At 37.4% G+C, this 18,395-nt stretch overlaps 1 protein-coding gene across 2 annotated transcripts in view; it reads left to right on the top strand.

Annotated features, from left to right (window-relative positions):
• The window catches only part of GDI2 (GDP dissociation inhibitor 2), a 44,370-nt gene that overhangs the window by 8,310 nt on the left and 17,665 nt on the right, over positions 1–18,395 (top strand). Inside the window, exons 2-6 of one of the 2 annotated variants that reach the window (XM_067700387.1) lie at positions 2,815–2,922; positions 6,846–6,945; positions 12,097–12,231; positions 17,745–17,943; positions 18,206–18,337. In XM_067700387.1, the coding sequence (XP_067556488.1) occupies positions 2,815–2,922; positions 6,846–6,945; positions 12,097–12,231; positions 17,745–17,943; positions 18,206–18,337 (674 nt within the window). Of the gene's footprint in view, positions 1–2,793; positions 2,923–6,845; positions 6,946–12,096; positions 12,232–17,744; positions 17,944–18,205; positions 18,338–18,395 lie in introns of both variants that reach the window. The other variant, XM_067700397.1, reaches the window with a different exon arrangement.

The raw sequence follows: 18,395 nt of genomic DNA, 5'->3' as shown, positions 1-18,395 counted from the left end.
ATGAATCTTGTAAACATATGTTGACCAAAAGGTGTATACAAGAAGTGTATACTACAAGATTCTGTTTATTCAGAGTTCAAAATCTTTCCTCTTAAAAGTCATGAGCGTGGCTGTGGGCTGAGGAGTGGTTATGGCTGGAGGTGGCCTGGAGTGCTCATAATGTTTTTTGATCTAAATAAGAAATGATGCACCCTCTTGGAGTAAAATTTGAACCTGATAGTAACTAATTTAAAATATTTTTAAAATATTAAAATGAATAGTACATTATGGAGGAGAATTTGAGATATGTATGAATTTTTGAAAATAAAGATTTTAGAGTCAGGCTTCTAGGGGGATGAGCTTGTTCTCTGTTGTCTGGAGTCTTGGATAAATTTGAGAAGCACTAGGATTTATAAAGTTACAGAGAATTTCCTTTGTCATTAAAAAAAATAAAGCTCGCATCACCTAAACTCTGGTATAAGGGTTTTGGGTGAATGAATATCCCATCTCTGTGTTTCTTCTCATTAATCCATTAATTGGATTGACTTTCTTGACTGCTCCCCCACCCCATCTTGATTTGGTATGTCTTAGTATATTCACGCTTTGTTTACCTTTTTACTGAGAGTGATGGTTTATAATCCTCTGTTGATTGTCAGTTGATTAATGGTTATCCTGGATGCTTCATTTAGGGCTCTAGTTCTCAAACTCTTGGTCTCAGGATCTATTTACACTCTTAAAAATTGAGGTCCCTGAAGAGCTTTTGCTTGTAAGAGTATCTGTCAGTATTTATCCTATTAGAAATCAATGCTGAGAAATTAAAAAAATGTTTTTTATTCACTTAAAGATAACGGTGATAAACTCATTACATGTTAACGTGGATAACAGTTTTTTGAAGTATAACTGTTTTCCAAAACAAAAAAATTTATGAGAAGAGTATGGTTGTTTTACATTTTCTGCACATCTCTTTAATATCTAGTTTAAAAGATAGCCGATTCTTATCTGCTTTGGTGTTCAGTCTTTCATAATTTTTGTCATAGCTGAAGTATATGAAGAAAATCAGGCTTTAGACAGATGTGTAGTTGGAAAAAGGAGGAGTATTTTAATAGCCTTTCAGATTGTTGTGGGTATCCTTTTATAATTTACACCTAAACACAAGTGGCAGGGTATTTTTAAAGATTAATTGCAATATGAAATTTGAAACCACATCAGTGAACATTTCTTATTCCGTTACATTAAAATCTGTTAATCTAGCTTGCACTGTGAATTTCTCTTTTAACCTCCTGTATGATTTTGTAACATCATTCATTGGTCACTTGGGAAAGTACTGTTTTACTTAGTAATGCAGGTCTTCTGAATTGTTGACACATTTCATTATGCCATATCAAAAGCTCATATTTGTTAATATCACTGATGTTGTCTGAAAAGTCCTTTAAGTATTGGGGATCTGATGTACCCATGGTGGTGGATATAAGTTTTCCAAAATTCAGATTTTCATTCAAAAATTTTTTTCAATACATTTTATTTATTTATTTTTAATATTTGGATGTGTTGGGTCTTCATTGCTGCGCATGGGCCTTCTCTAGTTGTGGCGAGCAGGGGCTACTCTTGCTTGCATCGGCTTCTCATTGCAGTGGCTTCTCTTGTTGCAGAGCACGGGCTCTAGGTGTGTGGGCTTCAGTGGTAGTGGCACATGGGCTCAGTAGTTGCGGCTCGTGGGCTGTAGAGCACAGGCTCAGTAGTTGTGGCACATGGGCTTAGTTGCTCTGTGGCATGTGGGATCTTCCCGGACCAGGGATCGAACCCGTGTCCTCTGCATTGGCAGGCGGATTCTTAACCATTGCGCCACCAGGGAAGTCCCTCATTCAGAATTTTGACTTTTCATTTTTGGCAACGAATACTGTTGGTTATTTTCCTTGACATTCATTTTTGAGAAAATGTCTGCCAAAATCCTAAGTCTGAGCAATCATAGTCTGTCAGTTATTTTTCCACTTAAAAATGATGATCCGTGGGGCTTCCCTGGTGGCGCAGTGGTTAAGAATCCGCCTGCCAATGCAGGGGACACAGATTCAAGTCCTGGTCCGGGAAGATCCCACATACCGCGGAGCAACTAAGCCCGTGAGCTACAACTACTGAGCCCCCGTGCCACAACTACTTAAGCCCGCACGCCTAGAGCCTGTGCTCCGCAACAAGAGAAGCCACCACAATGAGAAGCCCGCGCGCAGCGACAAAGACCCAGTGCAGCCAAAAATAAATAAATAAAAATAAGTATATTAAAAAAAAATGATGATCCATGAAAAAAGTAGCTAGGTCAGCTTACAAATCAGTCGCACAAAAGGCTTTCCTTGAGCTAGAATTGCTTTATGTGAACTTCCTGTTTTGCTACACGGGATATTTAAAAGATGGGTGTTCAAGGGTGTTGTTAACAGAGGTGATTTTTAATGCTTCATCAAGGATAGTCTTAAGTGAAACTGGCCTTGTTTTTTTAAACCATGAGTGCCTTGTGGTGAAGATTATAATGACTAGTGCAGCTAGAGCCACCGCCTTAATTTGCTTTATCCACCATTGATCTTCTGCTGTCAGTGCAAGTATAACACAGTGGGAAAAAATGATGTCTTAGTGTTACTATGAAAATAGTTTAAACCTTGGGACTCAGAACACACTTTGAACCCTGGTTGCTTTAGGGCTTTGTCTTTAAAAATTACATCAAATATCGCATATACATAAGTATTAATTAATTACTAAAAGAATGTTTAATGACAGGCTTGTAAAAATTATCTGTTTGAAACTTGCAGTAACATTTTCCTTCCTTTGAAGATACTTACGCTTTCCCTGTAGGAATGTATCCTGTCAGGTATAATGTCAGTGAACGGAAAGAAAGTTCTTCACATGGATAGAAACCCATATTATGGAGGAGAGAGTGCATCTATAACACCGCTGGAAGATGTAAGTATTAAAATAAATTAATGTCCCTTTTGTACTTTGAGTCTTTTACTTGTGAAACTCTACTTCTTTATGGATGGTTTTAATTTTGTTTTATTAAATAGATTATCTGTAACATCATAATTTTCAGGAGCGCCTAGTTTGGGGCTTGTAGATATTTAAATTGTGACCTTTGTTGCCATCTGGAGCAGTTATCTATTCCCTCTCGAAGTTAATAGAGTGTAGACTTGACAGGGTGCATGGAGGGTACCTTTTGATGAAGACCTAACATACGCCAGGCACAGTGCCAGTGCTTTCCACATGGTCTTAGTTATCTTCCCAGTCACTCAAAGAGATTTTATCCCCATTTTTTAGATTGCAAAATAGTTTCTGTGGGCTTAAGATCACGGAGACGGGCTGATAACCCAGGTTATATGATTCCAAAGCTTAGTTCCTTTTTCTTTTAATTTATTTTATTGAAGTACAGTTGATTTACAGTGTTATGTTAATTTCTGCTGTACAGCAGAGTGATTCAGTTACACATACATATATATATTCTTTTTTAAAATCTATTTTATTTTCATTTATTTTTGGCTGCATTGGGTCTTTGTTGGTGCATGCAGGCTTTCTCTAGTTGTGGTGAGCAGGGGCTACTCTTCGTTGTGGAGCGCGGGTTTCTCATTGTGGTGGCTTCTCTTGTTGCCGAGCACAGGCTCTAGGTGCACAGGCTTCAGTAGTTGTGGCACGCGGGCTCTAGAGCACAGGCTCCGTAGTTGTGGCACGCGGGCTTAGTTGCTCCGCGGCATGTGGGATCTTCCCAGACCAGGTCTTGAACCCGTGTCCCCTGCATTGGCAAGTGGATTCTTAACCACTATGCCACCAGGGAAGCCCTATATATATTCTTTTTCATATTCTTTTCCATTATGGTTTTTCACAGGATATTGAATACAGTTCCCTGTGCCATACAGTACCTTATTGTTTGTCCGCTCTAGTTTGCATCTTCTAATCCCAAAGTCGCACTCCATCTCTCCTCCAGCTTCCCTCCCCCTTGGCAACCACAAGTCTGTTCTCTGAGAGTCTGTTACTGTTTTGTAGATAGATTCATTTGTGTCATATTTTAGATACCACATATAAGTGATATCATATGGTATTTCTTCCTCTTTCTGATTTATTTCACTTAGTATGATAATCTCTAGGTCCATCATGTTGCTGCAAATGGCATTATTTCATTCTTTTTTATGGCTGAGTAGTATTCCATTGTATATATGCACCACATCTTCTTTATCCATTCCTCTGTTGATGGATATTTAGGTGTTTCCATGTCAAAGCTTAGTTCCTTTTGCTATACTCTGTGCTTCCTACTTCTTTAGAAAATGAGCACATGAAGCATTTCCAAAGTGTGTTTTACTAAGTATATTTATTTCTCTGTGTGGGGTTTGTTCACCATCCACGTGTATGAATCTGAGCTGTACTGTGCTTTATAGGAGATATATAGATATTGTCAGTTACTTTTAAAATAGTGACTTTGATGAAATAAACTTAATGTTTATATCAAAGAGGGTTTTTCTCTATATTCAGGCATATAGGGAAGTTGAAAGAATAATACCAGTGGAATATTTTTTTGCTTCATGTCTGTTTGTGTTATTGGTTTTGAACCATTGAAAGTAATAGACATGATACTTGACCTAAATATTTCAGCATTCATCTGTGAAGAACAACATTCTCCAACATAATCATAATATCATTATCACACTTAAGAAAATTAACCATAATATCCAGACTATATTGAAATCCCCCATTGAACCCAAGAATGTTGTATATTGCTGTGTAGGAGTGGTTTTTTTTTTTTTTTAAACTAGTTTAAGCATTGCCTTTTGTGTTGTTTCCCTTTATTCTCTTAATCTACAAAAGTCTCGCCACCTCTTTTTTTTTGGCAAGTCTAGGCCAGTTTATAAGAAGGTATTGTTGGGCACTTCATACTGCATCCCATAAGGAGGCACAGTGCCTGCATCAGCATCACTGTTCATGATGCTCAATTTGATCTGGTTGAGGTGATGACCACTGACCTCTCCATTGTAAATCATCTGTGGAGTGATGCACTGGCGTCATTCCTTCTTCACCTAGTATATTTATTAGCTAGTGTTAAGTAAGATGAGCAAGCTGTCCTGTTTCTTTTTTTTTTTTTTTTTTTTGCGGTGCGCGGGCCTCTCACTGTTGTGGCCTCTCCCGTTGCGGAGCACGGGCTCTAGACGCGCAGGCTCAGCAGCCATGGCTCATGGGCCTAGCTGCTACACGGCATGTGGGATCTTCCCGGACCGGGGCACGAACCTGTGTCCCCTGCATCGGCAGGCGGACTCTCAACCACTGCGCCACCAGAGAAGCCCCCCTCTTTTTTTAAATTTAATTTTTATTTTATATTGGAGTATAGTTGATTTATAATGTTGTTAGTTTCAGGTGTATAGCTAAGTGATTTAGTTATATATATACATATATCCATTCTTTTTCAGATTCTTTTCCCATATAGCTTATTATAGAATACTGAGTAGAGTTCCCTGTGCTATATAGTAGGTCCTTGTTGATTATCTATTTTATATATAGTGGTGTGTGTATGTTAATCACAAACTCCTAGATTATCCGTCCCCTGCGTGTTTCTCCTTTGTTAACCATAAGTTTGTTTTCGAAATCTGAGTCTGTTTCTGTGTTTTAAGTTCATTTGTATGATTTTTTCTTTAGATTCCACGTGTAAGTGATATCATATGGTATTTGTCTTCCTCTACTGACTTACTTCACTTAGTATGATAATCTCTAGGTCCACCCATGTTGCTGCAAATGGCATTACTTCATTCTGTTTTACGGCTGAGTAATATTCCATTGTATATATGTACCATATCTTCTTTATCCATTCCTCTGCTGATGGACATTTAGGTTGCTTCCATGTCTTGGCTATTGTAAATAGTGCTGCAGTGAACATTGGGGTGCATGTATCTTTTTGAATTGTGGTTTTCTTCACATATATGCCCAGGAGTGGGATTGCTGGATTATATGGTAGGTCTCTTTTTAGGTTTTTAAGGAAGCTCCATGCTGTTCTCCATAGTGGCTACACCAATTTACATTCCCACCAACAGTGTAGGAGAGTTCCCTTTTCTCCACACCCTCTCTAGCGTTTATTGTTTGTAGACTTTTTGATGAAGGCCATTCTTACTGGTGTGAGGTGATTTGCATTTCTCTAATAATTAGTGATGTTGGGCATTTTTTCATGTGTTTTTTGGCCATATATATGTCTGTGTAGAAATGTCTGTTTAGATCTTTTGCCCATTTTTTGACTGGGTTGTGTACTCTTTTTTAATGTACTCAAGAACTTGGGGGTTTTTATTGAGTGAATATATACCACCTTTGCTTGTTCTGTTCCATCTTAGCAATAGAATTCATGAGTTTGAATGAATATTAAATTTTAAGCTGCAAGCTGCTTTTTAGAGCCTCAAACTCATGTAAATTATAAATTAACTGGAACTAATTTTAATTGTCTTTTCTGATTTGAATAATCCAAAATTTATTTTTAACTCCCTATGTAACCACGGAAGCAAAATTAAGCCTTTGTTAGCTTTTTATTTAATAGAGAATGAACGTAAATGATTTCTACAAATAGTAAGGGATGTTTCTGCAAAACTAGTACATCATAACAAATAGTTTGTTTTGTATTCCTGCTAGTTAAAAGCAAATACACACCACCTCTGCAATATTTATTTTGGCATTCATGAGTTGAGTAATGTGTTTAATTTATATATGTATTGGAATAGTGTTACATGTTCTGATTAAAAATGAAATGCACTTGTACTTTACCTCATGTTGGTGGTATTTAGTTATACCAAAATCACTTCATCAAAAAATAGTTGTGCAATGAAAGTTAAATTTTGTTACATTATGTGTGTGTTTTGTTTTGGTTTTAGTTATACAAAAGATTTAAAATACCTGGAGCACCACCAGCATCAATGGGGAGAGGAAGAGACTGGAATGTTGACTTAATTCCCAAGTTCCTTATGGCAAATGGTAAAGAATTCCAACTTAAACTTATGATAGTACATTGAATCCAATTTGAAAGTAGAAAGTAACTGTTGACAGAGAGTGTTACTCCAGTTATGTGGAAGTGGATTCTGTTGAATGGCAACGGTATGGTGAGTAATAGGGCCCATTAGAGGCATCTAGAGTTGGTAAGTTAAGAATGGAGGGAAGAGGGGGTGACTTCTTAGTAATTGGTTTTGGAGAAACAAAATTATGCTGTGGCATAATATCAGAATTGTAAGCATTTGTAACAGACTTTCCTCTTGATACTTTGGTGACAATCTTAGGTAACTGGGCCTTCAGAAACAGCCATATTAATGTTTTTTTCTAGTTTGTAAGCTTTCACAATTATTTTTTCATATTAATTTTTTCTCATTTTTTTCCTTTTTTCCTTCCGTTTTATTGAGATATAATTGACATACAGCACTGTATAAGTTTAAGGTATACGGCATAATGATTTGACTTACATATATTGTGAAGATTACCGTAGTAAATTTAGTGAAAATCCATCATCTCATATAGATACAAAAAAGAAAAAGAAAAAAATGGGTTTTTTTTCTTGTGATGAGATCTCTTAGGATCCACTCTCTTAACCACCTAGATCCCCTTTAAATGCTGGAAGATAAGGACTCACTGGCAGCTTCCTCCCTTAGATAAGGCCTCCTGAGCTCTCAGGTTCCCCTCAGCTTCCACCACTTCCTACCTTCCCTTAAGCCCAGTCCACCTTGCTCGTTTCTATTACCTGCCTGGCCTCAGTAGGAAATGAGTTTGCAAACTGGTCTGTAACATGCTAGGCTAGATAAGAGAGAAAAGGACAGGCAGGTGGGTGGGCGGGGGATGGGGGGCGGTAAGCAAGTAAATGTGAGTGAGTGAACAGTGAGAGACATAAATGCTCATATTCCAGGTAGGTCCCTTAACTCAGTTAAGGAACTGATCCACACACTGTGTATACTTTCCTCACTACACATGGAACTGGGTGGAACAGACATTTCCCAGGACAGTGTCTTCTGTTCATCAACTCCCATGGAACAGCTGGGGCACCTGACAAAGAATAAAAGGGAACTGAAAACAAATGATTGCATAATGTGTTAATGGCATTGCAGTAGTATAAAAAGTGTGACTTTTTTCAAATAATTATCATAATCAAGTTATATTAAAAGAAAAATTCCTACAAAGGCAATAATTTTGGTGTGCGCAGAATTCCAATCTCAAATCTTAACTTTTGGTAAATAAATACTAATAACGTCTTTGTGGCTGCTCTCAAATGTATGCCAGTCAGAAGATCTTCTTGAGGTTCACTCATCAATAGAAACATGGACACATCTCACTGTAATGCAGCAGAAATGGCAGCTATGAAGTCATAAATACGGCCTTAGGTGGCTCCAAGGAACACTGCAGTGGTAGAGTGGATCCACCCTCCTGGTCGGCGACCATGGCTTTCAGCAGGGTTCATATCACAGAACAGAGGGCTCATGCACTGGGGGTACTTAGAGATCACCTGATGATTCACTTTGCCTCACGGAGCACGAAGAGTAAGAAGAAACTGGATTCAGTATGCTCTAGTGGGCTTTTTCTTTTCTTTTTTTTTTGTGGGGGGAGGTCTTTTGTGTGCTTTAAAAATAATGTGAAGTCCCTAGGTAACACCAAAGAGCTCAGTGAAGTCTGAATGATCTGACACTGTTCAATATACATGAAACTTTAAGACAGCTGAGTGGATTTATTTCTGTACATCCTTTTGAGAATCACTAATATTACTGGTTCACACTTGTGGGTCATTTCTGTTAGGAAATTTTTTAAAGGTATATGAAGGCAGGGAGTAGAAAAGGAAATAAGGCCAAGGCAGAGAGAAGGAGGTGGAAGAGGCGAGAAAACGGAGGAAAGTAATGCCTTAAGACTTTGCAAAGTTCAGTCCATGGACTAAGGGGCACTTGGAGCTGGTTGGAAATGCAGAATCTTGGACGCTACCTACAACTACCCAAGCAAAATTTGTATTTTAATAAGAGCCCCGGGCAATTCCTAAGCAGAATGACGTTAGAGAAGCACTGCCTTAACAGTCCATTGCAGGCTCTTTAATGTCAGAAAAAGGTGACATACGGTGAGAGAACTTCACAAAATGTCTTTACCTGGGCGACCCCAGACCACCTACAAAACCTGTCTGAGCTTCATTTCCGTATCTGTAAAATGGAGATGATAATAATAGTAATGTGATAGGGTGGTTCTGAGGATTGAGGGAGTTGTTAAATAACCCTTTCAAAGGCCTTGGCATAGAATAAGTAATGGATGTTCATTAGATTTTTGTTTTTAAAACGCATCACGGTATTTTCTTAGTTCCTGGTTTAATGGGTATATTATTTTAGAACATTATAATTTTAGCTGTTGAATTTTTTGAAACTTTTTTTTCCCTAGGCAAACTAATAAACTAATCCTTAACACAAACTAGAAATTTAAAATATACTCTTTTTCTCATATTTTTAGTTAGAGGAGTATCTTTAAATTGCATCTTGTGATTTTTAGCATCTTTTTCTGAGATGACGTTGAAAAACTAAATTGTTTATGTCCCATGAAATAAAGTATGTACCACCCTTTCCCCCTTTTTTGAATTTATGTTCTGTAATTTGGGAATATGTTCAGTGGAAAGATCCTATTGGAATTTTCCCTGAAATTTGAAGTTAAATAACTGAATTATCTTGAGGTTAATTGTAAACACGAAATTTTTATTATATAAATAGTAAAATTATTTAATTAAAATTAGAAAACACAGATAAGCAGAAAGGAAATAAAATTTTCATAACCAGAATCTTATTGTTTAGAATCACGGTTAATATTCTGGTGTATCACCTGCCAGTTTCCCCCCCACCTTTTCCCAGTTAACATGTTTTTCAGTCAGTATACTGTGAACATTTAAAAGAGAGAGGGAGGGATGGAACCAGGGGCTGGAGGGGATGATAAATCTCATTGTATACTCCTGGAAGTGTAGTATGGGGATAAAGGCAGTAATTTTCTTTCTTTCTTTAAAAATATTTATTTGGTTGTGTCGGGTGTTAGTTGTGGCAGGTGGGCTCCTTAGTTTCATTCATGAGCTCCTTAGTTGTGGCATGTGAACTCTTAGTTGCGAAATGCGTGTGGGATCTAGTTCCCTGACCAGGGATCGAACCTGACCACCCTGCTTTGGGAGCACGGAGTCTTATCCACTGTGCCTCCAGGGAAGTCCCTAAAGGCAGTAATTTTTTAAGGCTTTTTCCTTTATATTGCCAAATTTTACTTCACCAGTAGACTGAGGCTGCCCCTTTCCCAGTACCTTTACCACTCCCAGATATTACTCATTTTAGTTTTTGTGATTTTGTCATACTAGAAGACAAAATAGTGGATTTTTAAAATATGTCTACTTACTAGAGGGTGAAATGATTTCTAGAGTTACTGGCTTTCATGTTCTTTTTTTTTTTTTTGCTGGACGCGGGCCTCTCACTGTTGTGGCCTCTCCTGTTGCGGAGCACAGGCTCCGGACGCGCAGGCTCAGCAGCCATGGCTCACAAGCCTAGCCGCTCTGCGGCATGTGGGATCTTCCCGGACCGGGGCACGAACCCGCGTCGCCTGCATCGGCAGGCGGACTCTCAACCACTGCACCACCAGGGAAGCCCGGCTTTCATGTTCTTTAATGAACTGGCCAGCCTTTCGCTTTGCACATTCTTCTATTGACGTTTTGTGTTTTTCCTTATTGATATAAAAGAGCTTATTATAACAGCTGTTAAATGCCCTTTTGAAGTATGTTGAAAATATCTTTTCCAGTTTGTGATTGGCATTATATATAACTCCTGTGGTTTTTTTTTTTTCTGTACAAAAGCTTTTATTTTTCACACAGTCATTGGTTGAGCTTTCTTTTATTGGTTTTGATTTGGAAGTATGTTTAAAATTTTTCTCTCTACCTCAAGTTTATAAAAATACTAATATCTGCTTTTAATGGTATTATGGTTTCATTTTTTCACTGTATAAATAAGTTCATCTGTTTTGTTTTGTGTTTTTATGTCAGCATCTATCTTATTCCTTCATAGAACTATGAAAATATGTCACAATTTTATTTTATTTTTAAAAAAAATTTTATTGGAGTAGATTTACAATGTTGTGTTAGTTTCAGGTGTACAGCGAAGTGAATTAGTTATAAATACACATATATCACTTTTTTAGATTCTATTCCCATATAGGCCATTACAGAGTATTGAGTAGAGCTCCCTGTGCTATAGAGTAGGTCCTTATTAGTTCTATTTTATATATAGTAGTGTGTTTCTGTCAATCCCAATCTCCCAAGGTTCATCTGTCTTAACATGAATAAATTTATTTTATTACCTTGTTGTTTGAGAAGTAGAGATAGAAATTTATTTCTTCAAAATGGCTAATCAGTTGTTCCTCAACATCATTTATCTTTTCCACTTTGATTAGAAAACTTTCATCATATATTAAATTCTTTTACATGGGTCTCTATTTTTCACTGATTATGGACTAGTTAATGTACAGTATACTGAAACATTTGGCTGCATAAAGGTCTCCTCATTACTCTATTTCTTGTTCTCAAAAAGAATTTTTTTTTGAATGTCCTTGTATGTTTATCCTTTCAAATGAGCTTTAAAATAATTTTTTTGGTTTCTCAAAGAAGTTTACAATTTTTAGTGTACCAGAATTTCTTTGGTTTATCCTAGCTTTTTCTTGACCCAAAACTAGTATTCATTTTAATAAATATAAATTAACTTAGAAACTGAAAAGCACAAATTCCTGGAAAATTTTGCCTATGAGTTGTCTCTCTTTAAAATACAGTAGGAACTTTAAAGAAACCCAAACACACCTGCAGTTGTACTATAATTCGAAACCTCATACTTCTAATAATTATTGTATAACTTTTACAAAAGCATGTTGAAGTTATTAACCTTGAAGTTGTAACATTTAAAAAAAGTCTAAATATGCTAAGCAATAGGTCTGCATTCTGATTGTCCTATTTAAAATATGGCTTTGGAGACTTTTCTAGGAGTTACTGGATGGTGTTAAGAAAAAATTGGAAAGCCATTAGTATTAGTAAATGTACTTTTATTTCTGCTGATTTTTGAAAGTAGTAAGATTTAAGTAACAGTTTGAATTATGTGACTCTTACAGGTCAGCTGGTTAAGATGCTGCTTTTTACAGAGGTCACTCGCTATCTGGATTTCAAAGTGACTGAAGGGAGCTTTGTTTATAAGGGAGGAAAAATCTACAAGGTTCCTTCCACTGAAGCAGAAGCCCTGGCATCTAGTAAGTAATTCTATTTTATTTTCTCAGAATATTAAGATTTTATAACATAAAGGGATCTTAGAGATAAAATTTAAGGTCCCCTGCATTAGTCATCCATCCATTCATCCAGTCAACAAAGATTTATTGGGTGTCTGTTATGTGCCAGACACTGTTGTAGGCAGTTGAGAGTACTTCAGTAAACAAGATGTTCAGAAATTCCTGCCCTTCTGAAGCCTGGAGAAGTTTTATATCATGGAGCCTGTTGCTGGTGAAGCTGAGCCTTCCTAGGTCTAGTATACTCTTTTCAGATTAATAATTCGTGAGAGTCACTGTCTCTTGGACTGTTTCCTGTGCTAGGCTCTGTGAGAGACACTTCACATTTGCTTTCTTACTTGACTTGTGAAGCCCTTTGTGAGGTAGGGTTTCCATTTTATAGATGAGGAAACTCGGGCCCAAAATCACATAGGTAATGAGGATGGCATTGAAACCCTGGTGGGATTGCTGCACAGTCCGTGTACTTCATCACCCATCTACGCTGACCTCCTTTGCTACTCTATCCAACATGCTGTTCTGGTGGAACTCATCCTCTAAGTGGTGCTGGTGTCATTATCCACCATCTCTGTTTCTAGGTATTCCCAGTAAATATGGAGTGATTTTGTTTTCTGCCCCAAATTATTTCCTCTACTGGCTCATCAAAGATTTCTGCTTAACATTTTTTATTCTGAGTCTTTTAAATAGCAAACACCCTGAGAAAAAACCTTCCATCCTTTAAGGTGTTTTTGTTGCCATGCAGAGCAGTTTAAGGAAGGGTAAATTTGTATATCTAAAGGGTAGATAAGTTTTGTAGGTGCTGTAGGAGTTCAGAGGAGGGAAAGGTTTGCATTGGGAGAATAGGAAGAGTGTCAGTAAATTCTCCAGTAATTATTTTGGCATTAAGATTGGAAAAGATTTCTCACCTAGGGGTCGTCCCTGGTGGCACAGCGGTTAAGAATCTGCCTGCCAATGCAGGGGACACAGGTTCGAGCCCTGGTCCAGGAAGATCCCACATGCCGCGGAGCAACTAAGCCCATGCATCACAGCTACTGAGCCTGCGCTCTAGAGCCCATGAGCCACAACTACTGAAGCCCATGAGCCACAACTACTGAAGCCCACACGCCTAGAGCCTGTGCTCCGCAGCAAGAGAAGCCACCGCAATGAGAAGCCCACTCACCGCAACAAAGAGTAGCCCCCGCTCGCCATAACTAGAGAAAGCCCGTGCACAACAATGAAGACCCAATGCAGCCCCCCCCAAAAAAAAAAAATTTCTCACCTAAAAACCTAGTTTAAGGGCTTCCCTGGTGGCGCGGTGGTTGAGAAGTCCGCCTGCCGATGCAGGGGACACGGGTTCGTGCCCCAGTCCGGGAAGATCCCACATGCTGCGGAGCGGCTGGGCCCGTGAGCCATGGCCGCTGAGCCTGCGCGTCCGGAGCCTGTGCTCCGCAACGGGAGAGGCCACAACAGTGAGAGGCCCGCGTACCGCAAAAAAACGAAAACAAAAACCTAGTTTAAGTTATTTTGGCAGTTTTTCTAACTCCATTTATTTACTTCTTGCTATTAGGGGAGAAAATATTGGGCCTAAAACGTTGAAAAACACTAAAGCCAGAAAGTAAAAAATAGCACTAATAATTGCAGCCAGGTTGGGAGTGACAGTTGGGTAAGGGAAGGGATGGCTTCTGAATGAATGGAGGGGAGTCCATGGTGTGATCATGGGTTAGAAATCATTTAAAGTCTTTTCAGTGACAGTGCATCTAGTTTAAATAAAGTGTTTTCATAGAAATAAGAGTTCAGCAATTTGAGTAGAACTCTTTTAAACAAAGTTTGTGGTTTTGTAATTTAAAATTTTTATTCTCTCTTTGAGCTCTTATCTATATTAATAGCTTCAGCCACTTCCTTCATTTAATAAAAATTGAAGGACTTAACAGTTTTATGTTTCTGTTTTTGATTTAGTATTTTCAAATATGTAAAACATTTACATGGCTTGAAAGTCAAAATTATATTAAAAGATATATTTAGAGTCTTATCTTTGCCACTCCATTCTTTCCACCCTGATAGGTGATCATTTTTACTTATTTCTGATTTACCCTCCTTATGTTTCTTTTTGCAAAAATAAGCAAATATATTAATGTATGTATTTCTTAAGGTTAGATTTATTGAGGTTTAATTTACATATACTAGGATTTACCTATTTTAGTATACAGTTTCATGAATTTTTACCAATCACTACCTTATCAGCAACTATTTTTATATTAATGGATAGGATTTTGAATTTGGAATGGCAGGCAAGACAATTCTAGGCAGAATGAATGAATGGGGTAGGAAAAGTGTAGAGGGTGGGAAGTTCAAAAGAAAGATAAATAAAAACAAATTATTTTATGCTTTTAATAATAGCTAACATTTTTTAACATTTTGTGCAGGCATTTATATACTAATTATTTTATGTGTATAGTCGAAGTTTATTTTATATAGTCCTTCACTACAACCCTCTGAGACGTGGTGCTATTATCTATATTGACAGATGGGAACACCGAGGTATACAGGTGTGAAAGAGCCCAAAGCAGCATAGTTCATGACTAGTAAAACTAGTTTGAAGCCAGATTTGTCAGACTCAAGAACCCCACACTCTTAACCTCTGAACTATCTAGTATATAAACGTAGCTTCTCAGATATTTTAACAACTGTCACGTACACTGGAATTCCTTTTTTCTCCGTGCTACATATTTCCAGTTCATGTGGTTGTTTCTCATATAATATGCTGTCTAGGTCCCTTGGCCACTTTTCTTTGGAAATTCTCTGATTTGCCAAGATTATCTTATATATAATAGAATTAGAGCCAGACCAGACCTGATACTCCAAGTGTTGTCTGCCCACTCAGTGTCCTTGGGACTTTTACTTTCCTAGGACAATATATTTCTATTAATGTAGCCTAAGTTTACATTGGCTTTTTTAGGAGCTGTATATACTGTTGGTTCTTGTGGTAGGTCATGATGCCAGCTAAAACCTCAAGGTTCCAATAAATATTTGTTTATTGGTCACGTTATTTTAGTCAAATAAATGAGGAGTATATTTGGCCTCTAGAGTAATGTTGAACACAGATACTATGTTCAGAGAAGTTTGAGACATTTTCATGAATAGCTTTGAAACGTGCCCAGCAAAATCTTGTATCCTCGGTTGAATCTTTAGCTTGCTTGTTTGTTCTCACTCTTACCGCTGTGAGGCATCTGTTTGTCGGGAGCACCTTTGACATCTCAGGGCTTGTGGCTGTCAGGAGTTGGTGTGCCTGCTGCAAAGCCCAGCTGTGAACTGGGGTGAGGCTGCTTAGGTCCACTGTTGGAATGACATGTTGTGTGCCATGTTTTAGTGCTTTTCTTGTGACGTTAAATTCTACTCTGATTTTTCTATTTTTTAATTCACTTGTCAAATCTTATGCCTGTTTGTTAATTGGAACGCTTTTTTCTGTTCTCTTATTGAAACTGCTCTGGATTTTGTAGCTTTATTCTGTTGTAAAAGTCTTGACATAAGTGTCTTTTTTGGTAAATAACCCTCAGTGTGCAAGTGAATGAAGGAAAAGTAAAACTATTTGAAATGAGTGAAGGTACAACTCAATGGACTAATTGTGAAAAAGATTTTTTCTAGTCCTTTTATCATATAATTTGAGTATTTTATTTATATATTGTATGTCCAGTATATGAATAAGTCAACTTCTTTTATATTCAGTCCCATCAGATGTTAATTATATGGATTGAATATTTATTGAGCACTTGCTATATGCCAGGTACCCTTCTAGGTTTGGGGGTAGGGAGGGTGCAACAGAAGGAAAAAAGTAAACAAAAATGCTTTCCCTTTTGGAGCTTCCATTAGTGGGAGACTGGCTATAGATAAATAAGGAGAAGCATTTCAGATGGTGATATAATGTGATATAAAAACGTATCAGATGGATATGGAGATGAAAGGAGGGAGTGAGGGTGGGGCTACTAGTTTAAATAGGGTGACCAGGGAAGGCATCGTCATATAGAAGTAGCTGTTATAAAAATTACGTGGTAGGAAATAATATTTGAATTTGTTAAATTAGGACTTTTTCAGAATGAGCACCGGGTCTCTCACATGTTGGTAATTGCACTGGTATCTGGTTCTGACATAAAGGGATGGAGGAGCAGCTTAGAGCATCTCCTCTGTGCTGGGAGACAGGAGTCCACTGCGCTGGGAGAGTGTCCCTGTCAGGCTCAAGGCTTGGAGGAGGGAGGGAGATGAAAAGAGGGAAAGAGTGGGGAATTTAAGAATACACAGTAGATTTTCATTTTTATTTTAAGAGAAGTTATGCGATAACTCAACAATAAACTGTTGGTAAGAGCTTTAGGTTCCAACAGGCAGTGTCCACCAGATTGACCCCCAAGTTGTAAGTGCGTTGCAGTGGTGACTCATGTTTCCTTTGGCTGTTTTACACCTTCCCCTGAAACTACACTTGTGTCTTAAGTAGGGGGCTGCGTGGTAATAGAATATTTCTTTTTAGCCTTATGCTTTTACTGTGTATGCAGTCTGTCCATTTTTTTAAAGCTAGGTTGTAAATATTAATTTAAAAAGTTAAATGTAGTCAGCTGTCATGAATAGCCTCATGATCATTTTAATTTTCAGTTTTGTTGATTTCAGCTATAGTCTTGGGGGAAATAATGTTTAAATTATCACAATATTCAGCTGTCAACAGATATAAAAGAAATGGTTAAGCGTTTATTTTTAAAGCTATAGTTGTTTTTAAAGTAGCCGTATGGTTTAAGAAAGGGGAAGACGGAGATGGAACCAGAAATTTTTCTTTTCCTTTGACCTTGTCTTTCTACCAGCAATCTACGGTAGTAGGGATCCTGACTAGTAGGAAGAACTGAGGGTTTCTTAGGTGGTAGTTCATAGCTTTCTCCTGATCTACTTTTTAGTGTAAAAAGCAGTGAACTGCTTATCTAGGACTTCATTAAAGTGACTGGCAGCATAATCAGCATCTAAATTTCTTTGAGGTCAGAGATTGTTCTTGGTATCTAAGCTGCTTTTCCATTAAATACCAGAGTGTATCTTAGCATACAGAAAAAGAAAAAAGAATGAAGTGCATTGAGAATTTTAGGCAGTTGCTGGAGTACAGATCAGAGTTGTCAAAAAAACTTTCAGATAGATGCCTTCATGAATAATAGTTTTTCAAAGTCTTATTTATCTTGTACCTAATAAGAGGTATAATTATACATATTGCATTTAATTAATTACTGGTTATAATTACTTGTAATTGTAGTGTAAAATTGAAGGCTTAATAGCTGATCTATTGTAATTATGACAGTTTATTTTAAAGTGTTATGAAACTGTCAGTTTATTTTAAAGCAATGTCCAAACTCCCATATTTTAAATTGCACATTGCCTTAGAAGAGCCTCAGATAACATAAAATATTTAAACTTTATTTTCACATTTTCTTTTCCTCAGTGTCCTATTGTGAGTGTGTGCTTTTTGAAAAATTATTTTTTAGGCCTAATGGGGCTGTTTGAAAAACGTCGATTCAGAAAATTCCTGGTGTATGTTGCCAACTTTGATGAGAGTGATCCTAGAACTTTTGAGGGCATTGATCCTACGAAGACGGCAATGCGAGAGGTGTATAAGAAATTTGACCTGGGCCAAGATGTTATAGATTTTACTGGTCATGCCCTGGCACTTTACAGAACTGATGAGTAAGTTTTTTGGTTTTTAGATTTACATTTTTCTTGGAATTCTTCACTGAATTTCCCAATTCTGCAGAGTGGAAATTCTAACAAAACAAATATATAGCTCTATTATACTACTAAAGAAGAAGTTCTAACTGCATATTAGAGTTAGAGCCTTTTAAATAAAATATGGAGATGTTGAATTAAAATCCATTCAGAAAAAGATTTTAAATTGAATATAAGAATGCAAACCAAAGCCCTTTTCTAATGGTCATTTCCTTTTGTCTAGCTATTTAGATCAACCATGTTGTGAAACCATTAATAGGATTAAACTTTACAGTGAGTCTTTGGCAAGATATGGCAAAAGCCCATACCTTTATCCACTCTACGGCCTTGGAGAACTGCCACAAGGATTTGCACGGTGAGAGCCCATGTTTAATCTTTGTGCTAAAACCTCACTGATCCTGAACCTCGTCTTG

This window comes from Pseudorca crassidens, chromosome 1 (genome assembly GCF_039906515.1).
Source record: "Pseudorca crassidens isolate mPseCra1 chromosome 1, mPseCra1.hap1, whole genome shotgun sequence".
Classification (NCBI taxonomy): domain Eukaryota; kingdom Metazoa; phylum Chordata; class Mammalia; order Artiodactyla; family Delphinidae; genus Pseudorca; species Pseudorca crassidens.
The sequence above is the reverse complement of the archived record's forward strand: the minus strand, read 5'-3'. Positions and strand labels throughout refer to the sequence as shown.